The sequence below is a fragment of the Acartia tonsa genome, chromosome 15, assembly GCF_053477335.1.
Source record: "Acartia tonsa isolate MP-2025a chromosome 15, ASM5347733v1, whole genome shotgun sequence".
NCBI classification, from domain to species: Eukaryota; Metazoa; Arthropoda; class Copepoda; order Calanoida; family Acartiidae; genus Acartia; species Acartia tonsa.
The window spans coordinates 27,135,755-27,163,291 of record NC_137274.1 but is presented as its reverse complement, the minus strand read 5'-3'; the positions used below and the strand labels follow the sequence as shown (position 1 = coordinate 27,163,291).

The window sequence follows — 27,537 nt, the reverse complement described above, 5'->3', positions numbered from 1 at the left end:
ATCTAAAAATTTGTTTGAGAAAGAAGGTGGTCAAAAAGTAAATAATGAGCATAAATTCAAAACAAACAAAGATTATTTTATGTTAAAAATATTTTTGCTCCTAATTTGAACATTATTAACTTATAATGTCACGTTTTTTTTGCAATCATAAGATTAACACAGAAATAAGGTAGAACCAACGAGCGAGTTAAATCTAGATAATATTTGGGGGCAGATGGAGAGGTCGTCAATTTTACATGTTGTTGTTCTATAGGTTTTGTGATTTTTTTCCAATTAATTTTTTTTCTGTATGAGCTGAGGTCATACTATGTCTAGGTTGAAACCAATTGTATAGTGTACATTTACATACACAAATACACTCTTAAAAAGGTTTCTTCTTATCAATTACTGACTTATATTAACAACAAAAACAATATGTTATTTCAGCTGTCGTTGGGGGGCAACGCATCGCAAAATTGACGACCTCTCCATTTGCCCTGGAAATATTGTTTTAGATTTATTTTGCTTGTTGGTTATATCTTATACCTAATTAATTACATACTTATAAATTGTTTAGAAATAAGGAAAGCTGTTTGCAATGGAAATGTTTCTACTGAACTTGTTAACAAGTTTCTGGAGCCTGGAGCAAAAATACAAGAGAACAGTTTGTCTGGTAAATTGATTCATTATTTTCTCAACTTTTAAAAGCTTTTCTATAATTAGGGTCTATCCTTACGTCCGAGATAGATAGCTTTTATTCGTTAATTTAGGCATGTTAGAATTGTCCTATCGATTTCAAACTTTGCATGATGATTCTTGTAGTAGTTAACTACGATCTAGATAGCGTAGCAACTCTATAATCATTACAATAATGTCCGTATGTACATTTTAAACATGCTGATTTTTCTACTTTTTTAACAACAAATTTTTATGTGATCTAATTATCCGTTTGATCTGATCTTTGGTATATTGATTCATGGGACAACAAAGAACAATATTATAAGCAGAGCAACTCTATGATCAAGTGCTAAATATGTAAGTATGTCCAAAAACATTATCCTGTATCAAGCAGTTTTTCAACAAATTTACTTACAATTTTGCTTCGACTCTTATACTTTTATATTCTGATTATTCAGTTCAGACACTATACAACTATTCAGAGCTTTGTCATCCTTGTTTACCTCGATTACCTCGTACCGGCGGGATTACAGTCCAGGACCTTTTCAACATGGTGTACTGTCTAGGTCCTGGTCCAGCAATCCAGGAGGACTAAGGATAACTGGTACGCACCCTTTTCTGTCCAAACACCCAAGGATATTAGGTTAAGTAACATCCAACAGACAACCAACTCTCTTTTATGCACGACCTTTGTCTGAGAAGTCATGCATGGTAACGAGTTGCGCCTGTTTTGGGCCAAGGCATTCCCCCTACTCTAACTATTTATGTCGCGCATCTGACATAGCAGCAGTAGGGACCATTTTTAACGTCTTTGGTTATGACGCCGTGTCGGCCCGAGATTCGAACCTATCACCTTCCCAACGATGATGCGCTACGTGTTGAGCCACAGTCGCGGGTTTGTCATTCTTGTTTAAAAACAAACTTGATGATTAACACTTAACAATCAGGGGAGGGGGGGGGGGGAGTTCTGGATAGAGGCTGGACCATCAAGAGGTGAGCAATTAAAGGGTTTCAATAATCAAATCAAGCCTGAATCATATATATATTCATTTTTAGTAGCGAAGCTGCTCTATAATTCACTTTGTCCATCAGTCAGTCCGTGACGCTATGGGGGAAATGGGATTTACTCAGCTCCTATAAAAAATTGAATGCTTAAATTTTTAGACAACATTCCCATAATTAAGAAGCACAATAAATTATATAACAAAGATGGCGGTAGGACCGCCTTTTAGCAGGTTTTAGGCTATTTTTGTATTTCTCACATTTTTTTCCATATCTTCAGTGTTTATGGTCCGATTTTCAAATTTTTTCAGTTATAGATAACAAAATTAAATTTCCTGTTGTTTAAAGAAAACAACTATGATGGTCAGACTGTGTTTCAGCAGGTTTCAGGCTATTTTTGTATTTCTCACATTTTTCTCCATATCTTCAGTGTTTATGGTCCAAATTTCAAATTTTTTCAGTTATAGATAACAAAATTAAATTTCCTGTCCTTTAAAGAAAACAACTATGACAGTCAGACTGTGTTTCAGCAGGTTTTAGACTATTTTTGTATTTCTAACATTTTTCTCCATATCTTTGGTGTTTTTGGTCCGATTTCCAATTTTTTTCAGTTATATATATCAAAATTAAATTTCCTGTTGTTTAAAGAAAACAACCATGAAGGTCAGACTGCCTCTTTGGAGGTTTTTGGCTATTTTAAAATTTTTCCCTCATTTTTCCATACCTCTGATGTATATAGTCCGATTTTCCAAATTTTTTTAAGTTAAGGATTTAAAAATTAAATTTCCTGTCGTTTTAAGAAAACAACCATGGTGGTCAGACTGCCTTTAGCAGGTTTTTGGCTATTTTTATGTATTATACATATTTCCCCATCATTAACATCAATTACCATCATCATTATACAAAATAAAACAAGGTTTTGTGTTTATTTTCTCCAAGAAATCTATTCTTGATATTAATAAATACACTTTAAATCTATATGTACGTATTCTCATCCATCATTTTTTGTGCTTTGCTACTTATGGATATTGTCATCCTTTCTACTGTTAGTCAAGGTCATATTTTGCTTTCTTCGCCCTTTATTGCTTAAAAGAATTTAAAAAGCTACACTGTAGATTAACATTTTCTGCAAAAAGAAATTTTCTTCTAGCTTCAAAAATAAGAAAATTTCAGCCGTTTGAAATTTTCAAGTAAAAAAGGACCTGAAAACAAAGGTTGTTAAATAAAAGGGTGGAGGAAGCGAAAATTGACTTTGACTTACTTAAGGTCGAAAATTCATTATCAAACAGGGGACTTGCACAAAAAATTTTGGCCCTCTAGCTCTAATAAGAACTGAGATAATAGGGGGGAGGGTCCAATAATAATTTTTATATCTGGATGAACCTGCTAGGTTTGCTGGCATCCTGTGCCTGTCAGGAGAAAGATATAAAAAAAACTCACTGTTATGTATAATCACCAATTTGAAAAAGTCTATCTTTTACGCACAAAAAAATCTTAGGGCTCATCCAATATGAGTTAGCTAAATATAAAACATAATATAAAAAAGCCATAATCAATTACTATATTCACTTTCTTTTGTTTTGTTTTAAATCATCAGGTACAGTACCTCTCAAAAGCAATTTGGAAATACAAAGAAACGCCCCTTAAGAGGCATTGTCACGAAAGGGACAATACCCAAATCATCTACTGCAATTTTCATTTTAATTAATTTTTGTTCTTTTTTAGTTTTTGAAGATTTGAACCTGACAAGTATAATTTGTAAAATTGAAGTAAATAATACAAAGGAATTAATCAAGCTCTTCTTACAGTATGGAGCAGATGTTAATGCTACAGATCCCGGAGGTTTAACATTTTTTCTTATTTAAAGTAACAGGATATATGTCTGTCTGTATGTCTATGTGTTATACCAGAGGATCTTGCTAACTAATGAACTAATATGGTTCTCCTCTACAGTTAAGTTTCTCACAGGTCCAGGAAGGTTCATAACTATTTTTTTGGATCTTGGACAAAGTAGCTTCGGACAAAGAAGCTTCAGGACAAAGTAGCTTCAGGACAAAGTAGCTTCAGGACATTTACTTAAGAAAAGTAGCTTCATAAGAAAAATAGTCTCCAATATGGCCGCAGCGCTCGGCCCCCTGGCCTGCCTAGCTGCGGGTTCTCGGCCCCCTAGCCTAAAACCTCACCTAACCTAACCTATGTTAGCCTCAGAACATTTATTTTAGTAAAATATCATCAACTTATAATACATAGGTGGTATAGAATTTCGTGGATTTTGCAAAAAGTGGTTCATAGATTTTTACAATTTTTAATATTGTTTTTACAAGTTTTAATAATGTTTTTTACAAATTTTTGGTTAGGTTAGGTTAGGTTATAAGCTAGGGGGCCGAAGCCTGAGGCTTGGCAGGCCAGGGGGCCGAGCGCTGCGGCCATGACCTTTATTAACAGTGGAGGCTACTTTTCTTAGGAGGCTACTTTGTCCTGAAGCTACTTTGTCCTGAACTTACTTTGTCCTAAGCTACTTTGTCCAAGATCCATTTTTTTTTGGAAGGTTACCACTACCCTGTTAAGAAAAATAACCCATAGAAAAAAATGCTACTATGTCAAATTTTTTTTGCTTTTCAAATTTGTTCACCACTTTAGGGAAGCTTCACTTATGTTTTACCAAGATGGTTTTAGGCAAATTTTTTATCAAATTAAATTGTGATGTTTTTACTCTAAACCTTTGAATGTAGTCACTTAAATGCTAGGGGTGCAACCTCTATTATTAAATACAGGAATGCTAGAAAATTAATTGTTACAATTCTCTATACTTATTGTCTTCTTTCTGTGCACTAAGATCTGGTGAATGGCTGGAACCTATTGTCTTATTATTCAATGGGAAGATTGTGAAATCATATAAAAATAAGGGAAAGTTCCTTTAAAGTGCGATTTGTGTATTTTTGAAATGGCTTTTTATATTTTATTTTAGGTTAGGTTAGGTTATATTGGGTTAGGTGATTGTCCCACATGGTTAGGCAATTAGCCCCACAGGGTTAGAGCCCTAGAAATAGGAGAAAAGCAACTGTGAAAAGTACGAAGAATCGCCCCTTAAGGTGCGTTGCCACAAAAGGGACTATACCCAAAAAAAGAAATCTGCCATATTTCTCACTTGGCCCAATATAAAGAATAGTTTTTCTTCAAAAAAGAATGTTCGATTGCAATCTTAAAATTGAAACTTATAATATATATTTTTATCAATAATATAATACTTTTAACAGTTATAAATCTATCCCAACCATAACATTTATAAATTAGTAACTACTGCTGCTTCATAACGAAATATAATAGTTATTCATTGCATCCTGTTATAGACAGCTTTCTGCAAATATAAAATAAAGGACTAGGTTGGGGTTTTTAATGAAACCATCTCGTAATCAATGTATAAATGGCACTTAGAATTCGAATTTCGATCTAAAATTTTGCATGAGTAATCCTTGGTAGGTCTATTTTCCCTAAATCAAACAAAATGTTGGAAAAATAACGGCTAACAGCTGGCGGCTCAGCAGTGTAACCATTTTTTGGGCTATTTTCAATGCAAATCATCACGAAACCTATCTCCACATAATACTATTTTCAGCTCCAAAATGTTTTCAAACGGTTCTAGCCGGTAGTTGCTGGTACTAGAAATCTGAAAATGTTGTTTTTGTATCATTTCACATGATTTAAAGCAAAAATATGTTTCAAAAAGTTGATTCCTACGTAATTTATGACAGATTTGCCCTAAAAATAGCCAAAAACGGCTAAACGACTGAGCCGTTAGCCGTTACTTTTTCAACTTTTTTGTTCGATTTAGGGAAAATAGACCTACCAAGGATTACTCATGCAGAATTTTAGATCGAAATTCGAATTCTAAGTGCCATTTATACATTGATTATGAGATGGTTGCATTAAAAACCCCCCTTTTTACAGCTGATTGTTCTCAGTTAAACACTGAATCATTTTGTTTTAGGTTATGGTGGAGGTCCGCCTAGTGGTAGTTACTCTGGCCCCCAGTACAGCTCTGGTGGGCCTCCAGGTCCACCCAGAGGCCCCGGTGCTCCAGGAGGACCTGGTGGACCACCAGGAGGTCCAAGTGGGCCCCCTGGAGGACCCCCCTACTTGTCTAGTGGACAGGTAGATTTTAAATTTTGATTTTATTGCGTTTTAACCTACTACAATACAAATAAGACAAAATTATAAAAGCTTGTACTGATTAAAGTAATTCATTTGAGATCTTTTTTGATTTTAATAAATACTCTTGAAATTTAAAGTCCTTACTACCTACTGTATATCGTAAAATGTTGATATAATAACAGAATTTCCAATATGGCTTCAAAACCAATTAATATCTGGTGGAATAAAACCGGTTCTCAGCCACACTGAAAAATCATTATTACATCTAATTACAGACAATTTTCCCCGGATATCAAATTAAAAATCATGAAATTAATACCTGTTTTGTTACCTGAGCCTTCGGATCCTCGGATAAACAAAACTGTATTTTAATCTTAATTTTTTTTTCATTTTTATATTCGCGGAAAACTGTCTGTAATACGATGCGATAAAAAAAACTATTGCAGGTGTTCCTTGTACCAGAGATTAAGGGAATGAAGAAATTTGAGACAAAAGTTCACAGGAAAACATTGAATCCATTCTTCAATGAAACTTTTCAGGTAAACAAAGAATAAGACATCTAACTCATATAGCAACTGAATATGTATGTACTTTGTTGGACAGTAGGACAGACAATCCCTAGTTAAAGATTAGCTAAAATTTTAATAAATATGTAAAATGATGTTTACAAATTTTATAACAGTACATGTGAAAATTGCAGAAAGAAATTCCAACACTTTTTATTTAAGAAAAACACGGGCCTCTTCTAAACTTGACTTAACCTAACCTAACATGCATTGCATAGGCAAAAAGTTTTTTTTTATTAAATTTGTTTGCAGTCCAAATGTGATATAGGGGAAACAGCCGAAAAAAATAATTTATTATTGCTTGGATGGGATTTAAAATGCATTTAGGGATAAAGATTGTTAATTAATTGCCAAATTATATATGGCAAAACATTTCATTTCCATATGACATTTCATGAAATTAATTTGTGCAATTTAAATTCAATTTTGAAATTTTTAGAATGACATATAATTAAATATTGAGATTTAAATACATTTCAGAAAAAAATACCTATTTGTTTATCTGGGTGTATATCAAAAGATTTTTTTGATGTACATTCTACACCTCAATGAAATAAAGCAAATACTTTGACAAAACATAACAAACCAATCTATTTTACAATCTAACTGGCTTTCTAATTATTTATCTTACTCTCAATCTATCTTATCTATCTATCAAATCTATCCATACGTGGATACAATTTACAAAATTTTACCTATCAATCTAATTTATAATCTACTAATCTATCTATCTATCTATCTATCTGTTTTATATATTTTATTTATTTTAGTTTAAGAATCTTCCATACTCTTAAATATTTGACAAAACTTATCACATCAAATTAGCAATCTATTTTGTCCTCTAATTGGCTAATTATTTATCTTACTCTCTATCTATCTCATCTATCTATCTAATATATTATATCTATTTTAGTTTAAGAATCTTCCATACTCTTTAATATTTGACAAAACTTTACATATTCATTTATTTTATAATCTATCTATTTATCTATCTATCTATCAAATCTATTTTATCTATTTTAGTTTAAGAATATGCCATACGTAGATACAATTTACAAAATTTTACCTATCAATCTACTTATCTATCTGTCTGATATATTCTATTTATTTTAGTTTAAGAATCTTCCATATTCTTAAATATTTGACAAAACTTAATACATCAAATTAGCAATCTATTTTGCCATCTAATTGGCTTTTTATCTATTTTTATTACTCTCTATCTAATTATCTATCTCATCTATTTATCTAATATATTCTATCATTTTATACATGACTTGTGCTCCTCTACTCATGGATGTTGTCATCCATGTTTTACTTTAAAAGTTGTCTGAAAGTGTTAGAATAGTTATTTCTCGCATTGTATTATAAACAGCTTTCTGCGGATATAGAATGTACAATAATAAGATTAAAACCAGTTTTTTTAGCCCCGAGGTGCCGAGGGCACAGGCTAAAAAATCTGGCTTTAATCTTATAATTGTACATTTTTCTATTCGTAGAAAGCTGGATATAATACGATGCTAGACATAGTTTTTTTGTTTGGATGAGAACCAGTTCAACTGGATTTGAATGAATACTAGAAAATAATTTCCAATGTAATAATTTGATGTGTATCTGCCAATTTTGTAGAATGAGTTTGTCTGTTTAAATGAAAGTGAATCCTTTTTTCTTCGGATACCTACAGATTTAAAAAAAATAATTTCTTCTTTTGATTTCTGTACACAAAAGTCAATTTTAATGAAAGCTAATTCTTTTATGTTTAGTATCCTCCTGGCCCGCCCGGAGGTTATCAAGGACCTGGAGGTCCTCCAGCTAGATATCCATCTCGTCCTGGTCCCCCACAGAATAGCTATCCAGGTATACATACAGCCTATTATGTAAAGTTGTAAAGTATTTTTGTCTGTAGCTTAAGATTTTGAATGCTTGTAAACCGATTTAGTTCTCCATTTTTTTCTCTTTTCTATCCTATCGAATTCAAAGTTAAACATTCATTTATTATCATCATCTATAACTACATATTTTTTCCTATCCTTTTATGCAAAGTAAATTCTTTTTACCCTTAAAACGCATATTTTTAAAATTTTCTCAATTTTTTTGCAAGTCATATATAAACTTATTTACTTATTATCTTGCTTTATTTAAATATCATTTATAATTATCATCTATAACTTTATATATCTTATTTGATATGAGTTTTTTTTTAAAAAAGGTTTCAGAAACCAATATATTTTTTGACTAGTACACAGTGGGATCTTTTGCCAAAAAACGGGACATTAAGGGTAGACAAAAGTAAACAACAATAAAAAAGCTTGTATTTGACGAAATGATGTAATTTCTTTTGCTTCAACTCAAAAATAACATAAATTTTGCTCCTGTTAACTTCTAATGTGCATTTGGTATGTACGTCTTGCTGTTTTGGAGGAGCGAAGCTACGCTATTTTTAAAAAATCTATAAAACTTCATAACTTTAGTTAATTAAGATAGGAATATTTTAACAAAATCAACGTCTATGTAAATATTTCTTCAATGCAAACAATGTTTGTGAACATGAATATAGCGTCAGGTGCACCCAGTTCGAGTCCCGGCATTTTTAGGTAGGTCCAGTATAAGTAAAATAGGACACTTATAAGGCATGTTTTCAAATGTTTTTTTTTACAGATATAAACAACAATAACATAATTTTCAAAACACTTTTGATTTTGTGTTAATACCTTTATTCTAAGTCTAGCTATCTTCATTTAAAGTTTGTATAAGAATATAAACATAATTACTAATATTATATTCTCACTCAAACGTATATTTCTCTCTCTCTCTCTGATGCGTATATAATGTTTTTGCAATATTATAATTAATTCGCACATTTGAATTTCTGCTGGACCAAAACCAGTTAGAAATACAAATTTTTTTAGAACACATGAAATTTAGCAAATTTAATTGCTAAAATAAAATTATTTATAAGTCATTTTTATTTAACGACTCCTTTAACCCTTAAATGTCCATTAAAACCGCAAGAACGGCAAAAATCGTTAAAAATCTCGCCAACGGCGGCAAATAACGGGGTAACGGTTGGCCGGAGGCAAATAATGCAGAAGTCAAGAAAGTTCCGCCTCAAAAAGTTAGAAAACATTGCAGAGATGACTTTGGGCTCTAAAATGACTCCTTCCCCCTCTAACGGGGGAAAATTTGAAATTAACAAGAACAAAATTGTTCAAACCATGCAATGTAAAATGCTCAATTACTCAAAAACGGACAAGAGGCCCCAGGTTGTGAAAACTGTTTAATACACAATACATGTTGTATATTGATATTATTATTGCAAAACCCGGGGCCTCCTGTCCGTTTTTGTGTAAAATGGAGAAAACTGATTTTTTGGGGTTATAAATCTTAATATTTTTGGTGAAATTTTCTCACAAAATGTCAATTTACACCACCAAAAAAATAATTTTTTAAAATTTTTCTTTAATTAGACATTGGTACAGGTATCTGAAAAGTACCTCAATCAAAAATTATTTTCATAAGATGAACATAAATGTATTTTTTGTTGCTTTGAAAAAATTGTGTAAAAAAATCTGGAAAATCATCAAAACTGAAAAGAAATTTTTCACTACCTTTTTTAAAAATGGCATAAATCCGCCAAAAATGAATATTTTTTAAAAATTTCTTTTCTAGCTGTCTACTTACAGCCATTATTAATTCCTAGGATAGATAAAAGTCAATTTTAAATTTTTTGGATGTCCCGATTTTTTTCAAAAGATCCCACTGTGTAGTAATATTTATTTCTCGCATCATATTATGAACAGCTTTCCGCAGATATAGAATGTACAATTATAAGATAAAAACCATTTTTGTTTAGCCTTGAGGTGCCGAAGGCATGGGCTAAAAAAACTGGTTTTAATCTTATGATTGTACATTTTTATATTCATAGAAAGCTGGATATAATACGATGCTATACGATTCGTATGGATGAGAACCGGTTCCTATCCACCGGATTCGAATGAATACGAGAAAACATTTTATGTTCTCCTATTTGATATTAAATCGTTGTTTATTTATTACTATCGTCTACGCCTCTAGGATCATGTGATGGAATGGGGAGTGGTAAAGTGACCCTCATAATTTACTTTCCCGGTTAAGCTTAAAACAAAAAATTGGTTTATTGGATATAGCGAGACACCCCCAACTTCACCAAGCAGCAGTGGTGCCATCAAAGCCCTCTCCAGCCCCTTCGCCACAACCGCCATCCCACAGCGGAGCGCCCTCCCCTCATCCCTGCCCAGTTGGATCACCATCACTGCACAACCCACCGTCACAGTCTCCAGGTGGACTTCTGGGCGGCCCACCTGGTGGCGGACATCCACCTCCGCCCTCTGGCTATCCTGGTGGATATTCATCCCCACCAAGTGGTTACCCAACTTATGGCCCGCCGCCGCCACCACCGCTGGGTGGTGGCTATCTGCCACAGTCTGGGTACGGAGGCTATGGAGGATATCCTCCCAGTGGTGGCAGTTACTACCGCCCACCCGCAGGTCCGCCTCATATGAGCCAGGCAGGGCCTTCAGGTGGATATCCCGGCTATCCAGGAGGTTATGGAGGAAGTGGAGGTCCTCCCCAAGGGGGGCCACCAACAAAAATGATATTAAAATTATGATTTTTTTATAATCATGGAAAATTGTCTGTATTAGGATGCTACACATAATCTTTCAATATGGATGAGAACTGATTATAATCCAGCAAATAGCATAGTATTTAAATAGCTTTCCACAGATATAAAATGTATAATTATAAGATTTAAACCCATTTTTTAGCCCCAAGATACCGCAGACACGGGGTAAAAAAAACTGCTTTCAATCTTTCAAGCTTTTAATGATTGTAAATTTTTACATTCATAGAAAACTGGATATAATACGATGCTAGACACAGTTTTTTTGTATGGACGAGAACCACTTCTAATCCACAGGATACCAATCGGTTTGAGTGAATATGTGAAATCATGTTACATATTCAAATATTTAGGAAAAACAAGTCTCCACTGGGCAAGTCAGAGTGGTCATACTTCTGTAGTACAGCTTCTTCTGGATAGAGGATCTCTTATTGATAAGAAAGATAATCTTGGTATGTTTATTTTATCTATCTATCCTTTATTTAACTGTCCATACATACCTTTTGATTTTATCAATTTCTATAGTTTCTTCCTATTCTTTAATCTATTTATCTATCCAACTAGTTTACATATATTTACTAGTGTTGTGCCAGATACTTTTTTGGCTAGATACCAGATATCTGGCTGATTTCTAATGCCAGATATTGGCTACACCGACTACCCGGCATTGCAAATCAGCTAGATAGCCATCAAACAGATAAATATATATATAGAATAATTTTTGTATTATGTACCAGGATCTATTCCAAATATTTGTGACACCTTGATCAGCACCATGACCACTGTTGTTGGAATTTTTTCTCCCGTTCAAAAATTGTCTAACTTAAAAAAGTTTGGGGGTCTGTATTTTAAAGGTTAAGAAAATTAAGTGATATACCTTATTTGGGTGGGATTCTCATTCAATTTCTTGTGATCATTTATTGAAGCCATATTATCATCCCCTTCTAATAACATACAATGCTCTAATGTGCATAGAGATATTTTGTTAAGCAACATTTAAACAGATAACCAACCCTTTGATTGCACAACCCATTGTCTGGAGCTCCAGATCATGGTAATTAGTTGCGCCTGTTTATTGGTGTCATTGCCAGACATTTCAGAAGTGTGTACCATTTTTAACATCTCTAGTAAAATTATGTTTTTTAGAATGAGCTTTATTTATTACACCTTTTTCTATATTGTCATAAATGGCATGTCTTTAAACAAAATAAATATCCACATAAAACTGTGACATATCTGTGACAAAAATTATTATTTAACTATCTTTAATATAGTTGCTGCAATGTAATTCCAAGGAATAAAAAATATTGACTGCACCTATTGTCCAATAGTTTTAGGCACCTTAACTGTCCAATTTGGTCAATTTAAAGCAATATTAGAAAGATTTTTAAGAAGATAATTTTCTATAAAATATTTAATTTTATGTTTCACCTTTTTGACCTCTTTAGAAAGCTCCAACATCGATAAACTCAACTTTAATGTGAACGAATTTGCATGATTAATATCAAAGACAAAATAAGACAATAAAGGAGGTTAGGTGAAGGTACTCTAAAAATAAAAGTAAAATTTGACAACCAAAACTAATTCTAAAATTTTCTACTATGGGAAGGTGCTAATTCAATTTAAAGAAAGCATGTTCTGAACTCACCATAAGGTCCCAGTACATCCTGTGTAAACCCTATTCACGGGTTGTTTTTACACAATGGCATAGACTCGAAATAAAGTATTACCAAACTTTACCAATAAACTGTAAACAAATATGATAAATATACAAGCAAAATAACAAGTTAATGTTGAATTTCAAATCCTTCTCGTCTTTTCTTAAGCATAAAATGAATTTGAAAATTTTGAAAATAGATTTTAATTTCCTTATAAGGATGTTGTTTTTATATGTCGTCTTTATGACAGGTAAATATTTTATAAATATATTTCTTAAATTATATATAAAAGAAAATATTATACAATAATATCAAATTAAATCAAAAGTATTTCAACTTGTTTTATTTTTTTTGGTACTAAACTCATCCCTGACTTAAATGAGAGAAAAGGTTTGTTTTGAATCAGATTGCAGAAAGAACATAATATTAAAATACACAATAGTCTCTTTGTGAGTTTAAATTTATAACATTATTTTTTGTTAATGAATTAATGAAAATTATTTTGTTTAAAATTTGACTAAATGACATCTCGTATAATATACTTTACATTCCATCTTAAAAATAAATCTGTAAGGTGTATATATATGTTTAGATATCTGTAAACCACCAATTTATGACTATTGATTTTTGATCAGCTGTAGGTTTCAATACTAGATGTTTTTTTAAGTAGCGCAGCTACTCTAAATCTAGAGAATAAATCTAATTTTGCTTAGAATTTAGGTGTTTTAAACATTGTAAATTAAAGATTTTATTTTAATAATTAATATTTTACAACAATATCTTCTAAAAACTGTGAGGAAGTTTGATAAAATTACGTTTATTTTGCAAGCTTGTTTGAAAATATTTCATTATTTTTATAATTCTGACAAAATAGATTTTTGTTTAAATAAATAACATAGCCACAAAAAGGTTTAAGTAGTTATTGAAATATTTTATTACTATTCTTGCTAATTAACCCTTAACGGTCGGGGGGGGGGGCGTTGAACGCCCCCCCATCCGGTTTTTTCTATCTCATTTTCTGTGTGTGAAAGATAAAGAGCCCAAACTGCTTGACTTTTTAAGTATGGGTATGACACACAACTGAGAGTTGGAATTTTTTGAATATCTCCATCCTGGCGGGCACAGGATGCCAGCAAACCTGGCAGGGTCATCCAGGTAAAGAGCAAAAATATTTTTTTGACTAAAACAAAGCATTCTATCATACCAAAATACTAAAAAAATCCTCCAGTAGTACATCCTTATATGAAATACAGGTGTTCAAGTCACTTTCAGGTTCCAGGTATGATCCTGCAGGTCCTGATCCTCCAGGTCTCCAGAAATCTTTAAAAGGCTCCTGTGGCCGCAATTTTTGACTTAGAGACTTCAAATTTTAAACTTAAGCTTTTCTTACATGTCTACATAACGTATTAAAATTTCATGAAGATCCGCCGCCGTTTTCCCGCCGACCGCCGACTGCGGCGGCTGGCAGCTGCCAAGTACAGCTGCGGCCGCTGAAATTTATATTTTGATATTTCTAATGTAAAATTTACATAAAAATAAACATTTTCTGGGAAAAAAATTTTCTTCTAGCTTCAAAAATAAGAAAATTACAGCCGTTTGAAATTTTTACATAAAAAAGACCTAAAAACAAAGGTTGTTAAATAAAAGGGTGAAGGAAGCGAAAATTTACTTAGACTTATAAAAGGTCGGAAATTCATTATCATACAGGGGACTTGCACAAAAAAATTTAGCCCTCTAGCTCTAATAGGAACTGAGATAATTAGGGGGGGCGTTGAACGCCCCCCCCCCCCGACCGATTAAGGTGCGGCAAGGGGCCCGACTGTAAAGGGTTAAATATTCGTTAACTTTGTTTAATTTGCATTTTTAAAATAGACAAGAAAAATATCCTACTTAAATGCTAATTTTATAAAGTTATCTTAAACCTTTTCCAAAAGTTTGTTTTATAAAACTTTTTGGATCTACTGCAGTTCACAGTAAAATATTGCTGGTAACGAATATTGCCAAAAATCTATGAATTTTAATAGCTGCTAGCTGCCAAACGGCTAAACGTACACATACATGTACACACACTGTTTTAAGCGGCATAAGAAGGCCTACCAATAATCTGGAATAGCCATAAATCAATAATGCAGAATTATCTCGCAGTGCAGAGAAATGCGCGAAAAAGGCCTCTTTTACTCGTTTTTTCTTCAGTGAAGATTTCCCTGTGCATCATTGGATCTTGGCTATTCCAGATTATTTGTAGGCCTTCTTATACCGCTTAAATGGTGTGCGGGTATGATCTGTACGTTCAGCCGTTTGGCAGCTAGCAGCCTTTAAAATTCATAGATTTTTAGCAATATTTGTTACCAGCAATATTTTACCGTGAACTGCAGTAGATCCAACTTTTTTATTTTTCATTGATTTTATTGATTATATAGGTTAAAAAAATCAAAAGTATTTTTCAAAGGCTATAGATAAATTTTGATTAATTTCAATTTTTGATTTTTAAAATTTTTTTAAAAATCTGCAAGAATATGCATGTCTTTTCAAAGAATAGATTATATAAAAAACAAAATTAAACATATTCAGGCTATCAAAAAGCAAAAAATATTCTTTTTTACCATTAAATCACAAATATTTAAAATCATTAGATTTTAAGCTTATTTTGCATGGAAACACATTTTTTCAGTTATTTTTTCTCAACAATGGATCTTAAATGATTATTACTGAAAACTTTTATGAAAATGTTATTATACAAAACTTCAAATAAAGGAAATAATTGCCGTTTGCGAAAATGTGTGCAAAATGTTGCCAATATCTCGTTAGAAGGGACTTAATGGATTTGAATTATTACTGCTTACGAGTTAGTGGACTATAAACTATTAGAAAAGTATCACTTTAAGGTGAAATTTTGAGGGTCAACTTTTTTTTTTTTAAATTAAAATTTTTAAAATTACTAACCTAACAATGAATTTGCATGATGAATATAAAAGACAAATAAGGCAATAAAGGAGGTTAGGTGAATAAAAGTAAAATTTGACAATCAAAAGTAATTTTAAAATTTTCTACTATGGGAAGGTGCTAATTCAATTTAGGGAAAGCATGTTCTGTACTCACCATAAGGTCCCAGTACATCCTGTGTAAACCCTTTCCACGGGTTGTTTTACTAACCTAACAAGCCTTCTGGTGGGGTGTGCATACTCTGAACTAAAAAATATAAGGTATCTAAAATGTTTATATTTAGGATGGACAAGTCTTATGGTTGCAGCAGAGAAAGGAAACACAGAAGTAGTCAGACTACTTCTATAAACTATATTTATATATTGTATATTTAGAATATTCTATCTATCTACCTATAGTCTATTTCTATCTATATATCTCTTTACACTGCTCTCTGTATATCACTGCGAATTTTAAAAGAAAAAAAAGTTGACCCTTAAAATTCCACCTTGAAGTGATACTTTTCTAATAGTTTATAGTCCACTAAGTCGTAAGCAGTAAAAATTAAAATCCATTAAGTCCCTTCTAACAAGATATTGGCAACTTTTTGCACACATTTTCGCAAACGGCAATTATTTCCTTTATTTGGAGTTTTGGTTAATAAAATTTTCATAAAAGTTTTCAGTAATAATCATTTAAGATCCATTGTTGAGAAGAAATGACTGAAAAAGTGTGTTTCCATGCAAAATAAGCTTAAAATCTAATGATTTTAAAAATTAGCGATTTAATAGTAAAAAAAAAATATTTTTAACTTTTTGATAGCCTGAATATGTTTAATTAATGTTTTTTTTTATATAATCTATTCTTTAAAAAGACATGCATATTCTTGCAGATTTTTAAAAAAATTTAAAAAAATAAAAATCGGAATTAATCAAAATTAATCTATAGCCTTTAAAAAATACTTTTCATATTTTTAACCTATATAATCAATAAAATCAATGGAAAATAAAATATTTTTATAAAACAAACTTTTGGAAAAGGTTTAAGATAACTTCATAAAAGTAGCATTTAAGTAGAATATTTTTCTTGTCTTTTAAAAAAATGCAAATTAAACATAGTTAACGACTATTTAATTAGCAAGAATGGTAATAAAATATTTCAATAACTGCTTAAACCTTTTTGTGGCCATGTTATTTACTTAAACAGAAAATTTATTTTGTCAGAATTATAAAAATAATGAAGTATTTTCAAAAAAGCTTGCAAAATAAACGTAATTTTATCAAACTTCCTCACAGTTTATAGAGGTTATTGTTGTAAAATGTTAATTATCAAAATAAAATCTTCAATTTACAACGTTTAAAACACCTAAAAGTAAATTCTAAGCAAAATTAGATTTATTTCCTAGATTTAGAGTAGCTGCGCTACTTAAAAAACATCTAGTATTAAAACCAATCAGCTGATCAAATTGCTATAGACATTATTTGTTGGGTTGTTATTAACTGAAACATTTATTTTCTTTTTAATTCTAAAACGATGCTTGCCATGCTGAAATCGCTACGCCCCCAGCAATCATTATGAGCACTAGAATTTAATCCCCTCTATTTTTTAATTTAAGTTTTACAAAAAAAAAAAACAAGGATCACATCTGTTCAGCGGATAACGAGTTCCTTTGCTAGAGACAGATATACATACATCCCATTATTTCCATATAAGGACTAGCGGCTACGTACCCTTAAAGTGTTCACGAAGCTGGGAAAAAGTTGATATATGTCACTGGTTAATGTTTTTTAAGAGTACTTTTTTGAGAATTAAGTCTTAAATACTTCCCATTTAAAAATAAATCAATTAAAAAAACGAATTTATTCCCTTGAAAACATCGTTGTATTTTGAGTTTTATTATACATATCTTAAAACCTATCAAAATCGACAAATAACAATCTTTTTGTTGAAGTTTACTTGCAAATTTAGAGTAGAATAAATTCTTTTGTTACATACATATTAAACTAACCAAAAAAGTTTGTAATTTCTTTTTACGGGGAGATTAAATGATTTTTACCAAAAATCGAAAAGATATTACCAAATATGGGTATAAGGTCAGCTGATTTATAGTTGTCGATTGTGTAACATAGCACCCTCATCCTATCTCAATATTTACTACTTGCTAAAAAAGCTTCAACATACTGCAGAGCTAAAAATACGATTAGGCCCCCACATAATTGGGGGATTTTACTATAGATTGAGAAAGTTTTTAGCTATTATGGTTTTTTTATTTTGGGGTAAAATTCTTGCTTAGATTATATTTGATTAATTAACTAAAATCTATAAAAGATATTTAAAAGAAACATTCTTTGAAACATGAATTAATTTGCTATAAGCGTTTTCTGAGTACAGCACAGCCAGGTTAAATTAAATACACACACACACAAACATACATAGGACTCCACAGAACTTGATTGTTTAATACTTCAAAACATGGAATAAGATAAAGAGACAACACAAATTATATTCTTTTAATATTAATCTGTTATTCATAGATGTACATTAATTAAAGCAAGGCTTTTATCTTAATCCTAAACACAATGTAAAGATGGTTCTTGAGGTAATAAATCAAGTCAGTTACCAATAAACCTATACAAAAATTGAAATAAAATAACATGTTTTTTCAGTTATGGGAATAAAATTATTTACTTTTTATAGCTATTGAAATTTTCCCATACTGGTCCAAACTTACAACTTAAAATACACTGAAGGGATTGCGACTTTTACAATATTTAGTAATGTTTGGTTTCTATACTTCAACTTAACAAAATCCGTTGGTACCATTTGTACCACAAAAGATAAGGAGGGGGACGGAGAATGGAAAAGGGAAACATGAATGCACAAGGTAAGTGAATGAGTGTGTGTGTGTGTGTGTGTATAATGACAGATATATAATTGAATTCGACACATTACGAGATTATTTTACAATGATAAAATGCTTTTTTTTATGTAAATACTATAAAAAGACTGCTATATTTTATGCTGAATATGAGCAGCAAATGATATTTGTTTATTCTATTTAAACATTTTAATTCTTAAATATCATGCTTTCTACAGATTTAAATCAATTTTTCTTTTGTCACTATACCTGCATAAACAAAGCGGTATTTGGTTAATGATTTTTTAAAATAAACCAAACTTTTTCATTACATTTTAGAGAAAGTTCAAAGATAAATATTAAAAGAGATATATTACAAAAATATTTTCTAAGTATCAATTTTTTTGTTTTTATCTGCAAGCGAAGAAATAACTTATTTTCTCTTAGTTTAATTGATGCTCAGATTTTAACATTATTTTCATGTGGAAACACACTCCGCATTTTAAACTGATTTTTTTCTAACTTAACTGAACTTTTAAGGCATAATTCTTTGAAAATTACTTAAAATATAAAAAAAGGTAAACGAAAATGCATTTTGAAAAATTAAATTCGCGATCACTTTAAATCCTCTAGGGACACTTGGGGATAGGAAGGGGAGGGAGGGGGGGGGGGGTGGAGAGTTGCAACTAATCTTAAGATCATAGTTTTTCAAAAATTTTGGAGGGTTATTTTTTGTTAGGAGCAATTTTTATATTGTGGAGGTACCCTTTCCCAAAATGGTTATAAACATGGCCAGGACATATGTATATAAAGCTTTAATGTAAAGAAAAACCATATCTGTCCAGCAGTTAGCGAGATCCTTTGAGACAAATAGATAAATAGACATCATGTTACTGTTATATAAGGATAAAAATCAAAGACAACCAAGCTTTTTTGGGATTCAAATTAAAAAAAGAGTTATGCGACAGGTTTGTGGGTAAAATGATGCACGGAGTATCAAAATGCAGTTTCACACTAACTTGAAACTTATATTGTGGGATCAGAACAAAAATTTTAGTATTATTTTTTTATGAACATTCTTCTTATTAATAATTTTGACAAACTGAATTTGTGATGTATTTTTATTCATGAAAGTACCCCCTTGCAAAAATTTCAGAACAAACTAACATGCTAAAATTTATTGGGTTATACTTTGATCATTGTCAAAATAAAACATTTATGACAACAACCATTAGTAGCAAAGCACAAAAAATTTTGTAATGGTCAAATGCACAAAGTGAGAGCAGATGTTAAGTTTTCTTAACAAATACAAATGAGAGGAGAGAATATGTAATATGTCTTTTGAAGCATGACCAACAGACAGACAAAAAGGCATTGTAAAGAATAAATGTCAAAAGAATCTTCACTGAATATTTCAGCTGTCTCCAATAAGACCTAAGAAAATTACATTTTCCCCTTAGTGTTACGGACTAACTAACACACAGAAAAAGTGAATTATGGAGTAGCTTCACCACTAAAGATTTGATTCTGAATAGTATTAGCTCAAACACCCCCTCACTCCTAAACAAAGCAGCTTCACATTGCTGAAATCTAATATGAATTATCATAAACATAAACAGTCCTTTTAAAGAAGATTGTAATTATAGAGTAGCAGCACTTAACTACTTAACTATAATTAAAGAAGAAAGTTATTTATAGATACAAATTTATTTAAATATGCTCTGATGAAAATTCAATTGTAGCTCTCAGTAGAAAATAAAATATTAATAAAAAATAAAATAAAGGCAGCAGTTAGTAATATTTAAGTAAAAAAGGACCTAAAAACAAAGGTTGTTAAATAAAAGGATGATGAAAGCGAAAATTTACTTTGACTCACTTATAGTCGGAAATTTATTATCAAACAGGGGACATACACAGAAATTTTAAGACCTCTAGCTCTAATAGTGGCTCAGATAATAGGGGAGGGGGCGTCGAACACCACCCCCTCACCCCTGACCGATAAAGATGCGGCAAGGGGCCCGACTGTTAAGAATTAAGTAAATTATACAATATGACATTTAGTCAAATTTCAAACAAATATTTTTTCATTAATTCATTTATAAAAATCAATATTATAAATATGAACTCACAAAGAGACGTTGTATGTTATCATAATACATTTAGTCTGCTATGTAAAACAAAACAAATTTTTTTCTTCTTTCATTGCAGGGATGATTCTGGTACAAAAAAAAAAACAAAAAAATAAATTATTTTTAATTTAATTTGATATTACCGTACAATATTTTTTTATATACATAATTTAAGAAATATATTCATAACATCTTCACCTGTCATAAAGACGACATATAAAATCAACATCCTGATAAGGATATTAAAGTTTATGTTAAAAATTTTCAAATTCATTTTATGCTTAAGAAGGAACGAGAAGGAATTGAATCTCAACATTAACTTGTTATTTTGCTTGTATATTTATCATATTTGTTTACAGTTCATTGGTAAAGTTTGGTAATACTTTATTTCGAGTCTATCATGCAGTGATATATATAACTGTACTCTGAGCTAAAGAATATACAATGTATATAATATATTTATATCTAGGATTGACAAGTCTTATGTATGCAGCAAAGTATGGAAAAACAGAAGTAGTCAGAATACTTCTAGAATATGGAGCCGATGTCAACATTAAAAAAAATGTGTTTGGTTAGTTACATAATCTCTATATCTCTTACTTTATCTCTCTCTATCTATCTATATATCTATCTATCTATTTATCTATCTATTTATTTATCTATCTATCTATCTATCTATCTATCTATCCATCTATCTATCCATCTATGTATATATTTATCTATCTATCTATCTATCTATCTATCTATCATTTTCTATCATATTCTATCTATCTATTAGTCTATCTATATATCTCTTTATACCTCTTTCTGTACAGGGCGTTTAAAAAAAAACTGCGTTTTCCGGTTTTGGGAAACAACCAGTAGGAATATATAATTATATATTCTTATTCTCTATAAAAATATGGATTAATTTTATAAAAGGCGAGCTCTTCGCTTGTTTCTCTCTGTCACTGCTGTGCGCTTACGGCCACTAAAAGTGCGCCCTGGAGATTTCTTACTGTTACAATTATGCATAGTCCAATTAGATATTTGTTTCTTCATAATATTTCTCACTGTATTTTTCTATGGTGGTTGCGATGTAGGAGATCTTTCCATATATCCTTGTAGAAGTTTTTTTTTCCTTTCATTAAATTTAGAGTATTCAAGTAAAAGAAAAGTCCTTTGTTCTGAAGTAAACTGTTTACGTATCATTGTTGATAGTTTTAAGATGTAATCAAAACTGAATATAACATTATATCCCCCCCCCCCCCTTCAACACCTTATATTAAGGGCCTAATGTTACACAATTCTGGTCAAACTTTAAAATCTCCGCCTACTTTTGGCATCTAATTGAACTGGAACTACTTAATGGACATTTATAATCCACGCCTCTCCCCCTCAAATATGGATCAAATGTTTAATATTTACGGTCAAACCATAAATCTCAAGTGCATACATCAACATTTAAGCTATAAATTTGTAGGTTGCACTTTTAAGTAAATAAAACAAACTGCAGTAACTTTTTTGTTTTTAAAGATAACTTCTTGGGATAAAAAGTATTTTAATTTTTATGTTATAATCTAAAATACTATAAAGAGTTAGTCACCTAAAGTTTGTTCAACCAAGAGAAATGAGAAATATTTCAATTTGTAAGGATCTAAAAAGCGTTTTTTTGGGAAAAAAAAGGGAAATAATGACAAAAAATTAAACATGCACTTTCATTTAACCATTTGCCATATTATTAATGGGATTTTAGAACTTTTTTCTCAAAAATTTAAAAGTTATTTCAATCAAATTGATATATCAAATTTAACATCAAGCATTTTTCTCCTACATGTACCTATCATAAAAGCCGTATTTTTAGAGATATTAAAAAACACCTTAAGCAAATCTGGTGTACATTTTTACATAGAATATGGACCTATAATCATTTTTGTCATACTCCTACTGGTTGTTTCCCAAAACCGGAAAACGCAGTTTTTTTTTAAACGCCCTGTATATCTATAACTGTACTCCTAACTAAAGAATATACAATGTATCTAACATATTTATATCTAGGATGGACAAGTCTTATATTGGCAGCACAGAATGGAAACACAGAAGTAGTCAGACTACTTCTAGAACATGGAGCTAATGTCAACCATAAAGAAAATATCTTTGGTTAGTTACATAATATTATTATACTATATAGTGTATATTTAGTATATTCTATCTATATATATATATATATATTTATCTATCTCTGCAACATCTCTCTGTATATCTATAACTGTACTCTGAACTAAAGAATATATAATGTAACTAATATATTTTTATCTAGGAAAGACAAGCCTTATGTGGGCAGCAGAGGATGGACATACCGAAACAGTCATACTACTTCTACAATATGGAGCTGATGTCAACTATAAAGCTAATGATGGTTAGTTACATAATATTATTATACTATATAGTGTATATTTAGTATATTCTATCTATCTATATATATATATTTATCTATCTCTGCAACATCTCTCTGTATATCTATAACTGTACTCTGAACTAAAGAATATATAATGTAACTAATATATTTATATCTAGGAATAACAAGTCTTATGGTTGCAGCACTGTATGGAAACACAGAAGTAGTTAAACTACTTCTAGAACATGGAGCTCATGTCAACTTTAAAGATAATGATGGTTAGTTATAACATTATACTATATTTGTATCTTTAGTATATTATATCTTTATTTTTATATCCATTTATCTGTATACCTCTCTCTGTATATCTATAACTCTACTCTGAACTAAATATTATATTTATTTTATCCATCTATACATTCATTTAACTATAAAAGGCTAACTCACAAACAAAATATGAATTTACATATTTATTCAGACATTACAAATTGTTTTGTGCATGTTTGCATATTTAACTATATATATCTATCTATCTCTCCACATAAATCTTTCTGTATATCTATAACTGTTCTCTAATGTATGTATCTAATGTATGTATCTAATATATTTGTATTTAGGAAGGACAAGTCTTATGCATGCAGCATACCATGGAAATAGAGAAACAGTCATACTACTTCTACAATATGGAGCTGATGTCAACTATAAAGCTAATGATGGTTAGTTACATAATATTATTATACTATATAGTGTATATTTAGTATATTCTATCTATCTATCTATAGTCTAAATATCTATCTATGTACACCTCTCTCTGTATATCTATAACTGTACTCTGAACTAAAGAATATATAAAGTATCTAATATATTTATATCTAGGAAGGACAAGTCTTATGGTTGCAGCAGAGTATGGAAACACAGAAACAGTCAGAATACTTCTTGATCATGGAGTTGATGTCAACCATAAAGATAATGATGGTTAGTTACATAATATTATTTTACTATATAGTTTAGTATATTATATCTATTCATTTATCTATCTATCTCTCCACATATCTCTGTATATCTATAACTGTACTTTGAACTAAAGAATATATAATGTAACTAATATATTTATACCTAGGAAAGACAAGTCTTATGGTTGCAGCAGAGAAAGGAAACACAGAAGTAGTCAGACTACTTCTAGAACATAGAGCCGATGTCAACAATAAAGATAATTATGGTTAGTTACATTATATTATTTACTATAATTATATAATGTATCTTTAGTATATTCTATCTATCTATGTACACCTCTTTCTGTATATCTATAACTGTACTCTGAGCTAAATAATATATAATGTAACTAATATATTTATATCTAGGAGAGACAAGTCTTATTCATGCAGTAAGGAAAGGAAACACAGATATAATCAGACTACTTCTACAACATGGAGCCAATGTCAACCATAAATATAATTATGGTTAGTTACATAATATTATTAAACTATATTTATATATTGTATATTTAGTATATTCTATCTATCTATCAATTTCTGTATACCTCTCTCTGTATATCTGTAACTGTACTCTGAACTAAAGAATATATAATGTAACTAATATATTTATATCTAGGATGGACAAGTCTTATGGTTGCATCATGGTATGGAAACACAGAAGTAGTCACACTACTTCTAGAACATGGAGCCAACGTGAATCATAAAGCTAATGATGGTTAGTTACATAATATTATTTTACTATATAGTATATCTTTAGTATATTCTATCTATCTATACCTCTCTCTGTATATCTATAACTCTGAACTAAAGAATATATAATGTAACTAATATATTTATATCTAGGATGGACAAGTCTTATGGTTGCAACAATGATTAGAAACGCAGAAACAGTCAGAATACTTCTAGAACATGACGCTGATGTCAACAATAAAGATAATGATGGTTAGTTACATAATATTATTATACTATATTTGTATCTTTAATATATTTCATATAAATATTAACGTTGGAATTATTTTCTTATCTATTCATTAATAGTTCTAATTGCTATTTAACAGTTTAATTATCTATCTATTTATCTAATTATCTTTCTGCATGTAAATATCTTTCTATCAATTTATCTTTCTTTATAATGAATTAAAAACTCACAAATGTATTTATTAAAATTAGAATTTATTTTGTATTATTAATAGTTTGATGCACAGATATGTATACATTCTTCTTTAAACTTCTTTAATCAGTCTCTCACACTTCCTCTCTCTCTCACTCTCTCACACTCTATTTCTCTCTCTTTCTCTATTTCTATCTCTATCTATCTATCTCTCTCTTTCTCACTTGCTCACACTATCTCTCTCTCTCTCTTTGTCTATTTCTATCTCTATCTATCTCTCTACTCAGTAATACTTTGCTATGTTGCTTGTCCATTTACCTTGTAAACATTATGTTTATGTGTACAATTCAAATATAGTTTATGCCAACTTAATAAACGAAATAAAAGGTTTATGGTTGGTTTATCAACAACAATAGCAATATTGTAATCATATTATGACTATTATCATTTAACATGGCAAATTTTGACTGCGTTAATATATGTATATTATTAAATAATCAATAAATATCATAGAGAACACAGCTCTGGATTGGGCTCTTAATGAATATCCTTGGGAAACTGAAGAAAGAATAAAAGAAAAGAGAGAAATAGTAGAAATACTTAGAAAAAATGGTAAGCTTTTCAAGAAATGTGAAAATGTTGTTAAAAAATCATCACATATAGATATAGTCTTTAGTTTATTCAATAGGCGTGCAGTGCAGAGGTTATGGGGCCCTTATTTCGAAATTAAGGGGGGGGGGGAGGAGGGAAAATCTTGGTTAATCATAAAGGTTTTTTGATTTGTCCTTTAAGATAACCAAGTAACTAATTTAGTTGAAAATTTTAGGGAAATTCCCATAGATCCTAAAAGTTAAAATCTTTTTTAGGAGCTAAGAAAGGAAGTGAGATTGAGTAAAGTCAGAATAACAACAATATAACAAGGTAAAACATTTAGATAAATTCTTTAAGAACAAAAGAGTTAGCTATATGAGTGCTCTCATTTTTAGTGCCTATCGAGCACATTGTGAAGTACATTTTTTTTTATACCAACTTACCTATATATTTAGCTATTTACTTATCTGTATATACATCTAGTAATTGCTATTTGTTTACTTAGCTATGTCAGAAACGTATCCCTATTATAATCTTTAATTCTAAACCTATAACTGTTTAAATTCATAAGGCAGATAAGGCAGGAGATTTTTCCTTTCTATCTATAATCTATATATATATTTATTTATCTAAACATATCTTTATATATATTTGCTTAATTGCCTATCTCGAAATATCTAATCAAAAAGTCTCAATAAACAGACAAAAAAACTCTTTCTAATTTTTAGCTTCTCTATATCTATCTATTAATATTTCCAGTTTATCTGTCTATATCGTATATCTGTTATTAATTCCAATATAATTTTGATTAATTAATATAACAATTATTTCAGAACAGAACTGCTTTGGGTCCACAGAATGATTACCTACAATGCTTTATTATTTTGAAATATTGTGCCTTTTTTATAAAATATATAAAAATTGATTATTGTATGATTCATGATTTTCAAAATAAGAATATTTAGATTTTAAAGTTTTTTTACTTATAATTTTAATTTTGTTTAGTAGCTTAGCTACTTTTAATTTACTTTGTCTGTCAGTTACAAGTCTGAAAGACCTATTTTAACTTAAATCTTGAGTCTTAAAAAGATGCTTTATATGTTCTAAAAGGTTTTATGGATACTTTCAATCATTGACTCTTAATATATTTTGTTAGATGTTGGTTATTTTATTTAGTGTTGCTACTCTAATGATCAATTGTCATTTCTATCCTATTATAACTAGGATGACACTATCCATAAAAGCAAAGCTCTAAAGATTGAGAATATTTCAAATTAACAAAAACAATTGTTGAGAGTTTAAAGTTAATAAGCAGAAAATTCATTTTTATATCCGAAGATTGCATTAAATGTGATGAAAAATATGGAATACAGGATAAAGATTAAAGACATACTGACATTTTTATGGAAATGCTTCGCTTATCAATCAATATTCCAGGTGAATGAATTGTCAAAAGGTCAAAAATCTGCATTCTTTAAATGGACTTTCTGGTGCTGATCTTTTTTTTTTAAATTGTACTTTACTGTTACAAGAATCATCCTGCAAAGTTTTAAATTGATAAGAACTAATCCTTATGTGTGGCTCAATCATAGGTTATGGTTGCAACAGACTCTAATTATAGAAAATCTAAGACTTTAAAAAGTAGTAAAGTTCTTTTGTGTGTCTACTAAGACCTCAATGACTAAACAGATGGATTTCATCATTTTATAGAAACTTAATAAGGGTCCTGGATACAGGATAGTTTATTTAAATATATAAATGGTTTTAGTCTTTTTTCACCTTCCTCCTCCATTAAAAAGAGATTTATTGATGTTTCAAGTATTTATAGTGATTTTATTATAAGAATCAATGAAGGTACTCAAC

General features: G+C 30.3%; 1 protein-coding gene across 3 annotated transcripts in view; it reads left to right on the top strand.

Annotated features, from left to right (window-relative positions):
• The window catches only part of LOC145307135 (uncharacterized), a 69,381-nt gene extending 42,734 nt beyond the window's left edge, over positions 1 to 26,647 (top strand). Inside the window, exons 4-22 of one of the 3 annotated variants that reach the window (XM_080149494.1) lie at positions 557 to 652; positions 3,385 to 3,501; positions 5,648 to 5,811; positions 6,258 to 6,350; positions 8,138 to 8,231; positions 11,388 to 11,486; positions 21,070 to 21,171; positions 22,638 to 22,739; positions 22,900 to 22,998; positions 23,157 to 23,255; positions 23,595 to 23,693; positions 23,854 to 23,952; positions 24,098 to 24,196; positions 24,339 to 24,437; positions 24,589 to 24,687; positions 24,816 to 24,914; positions 25,597 to 25,695; positions 25,950 to 26,004; positions 26,508 to 26,647. In XM_080149494.1, coding sequence (XP_080005620.1) covers positions 557 to 652; positions 3,385 to 3,501; positions 5,648 to 5,811; positions 6,258 to 6,350; positions 8,138 to 8,231; positions 11,388 to 11,486; positions 21,070 to 21,171; positions 22,638 to 22,739; positions 22,900 to 22,998; positions 23,157 to 23,255; positions 23,595 to 23,693; positions 23,854 to 23,952; positions 24,098 to 24,196; positions 24,339 to 24,437; positions 24,589 to 24,687; positions 24,816 to 24,914; positions 25,597 to 25,695; positions 25,950 to 25,978 — 1,787 coding nt within the window. In that variant the 3' untranslated portion in view covers positions 25,979 to 26,004; positions 26,508 to 26,647. The remainder of the gene's footprint in view (positions 1 to 556; positions 653 to 3,384; positions 3,502 to 5,647; positions 5,812 to 6,257; positions 6,351 to 8,137; positions 8,232 to 11,387; positions 11,487 to 21,069; positions 21,172 to 22,637; positions 22,740 to 22,899; positions 22,999 to 23,156; positions 23,256 to 23,594; positions 23,694 to 23,853; positions 23,953 to 24,097; positions 24,197 to 24,338; positions 24,438 to 24,588; positions 24,688 to 24,815; positions 24,915 to 25,596; positions 25,696 to 25,949; positions 26,005 to 26,507) is intronic. The other 2 variants (XM_080149495.1, XM_080149496.1) reach the window with 2 other exon arrangements.
• Positions 26,648 to 27,537: the final 890 nt, after the last annotated feature.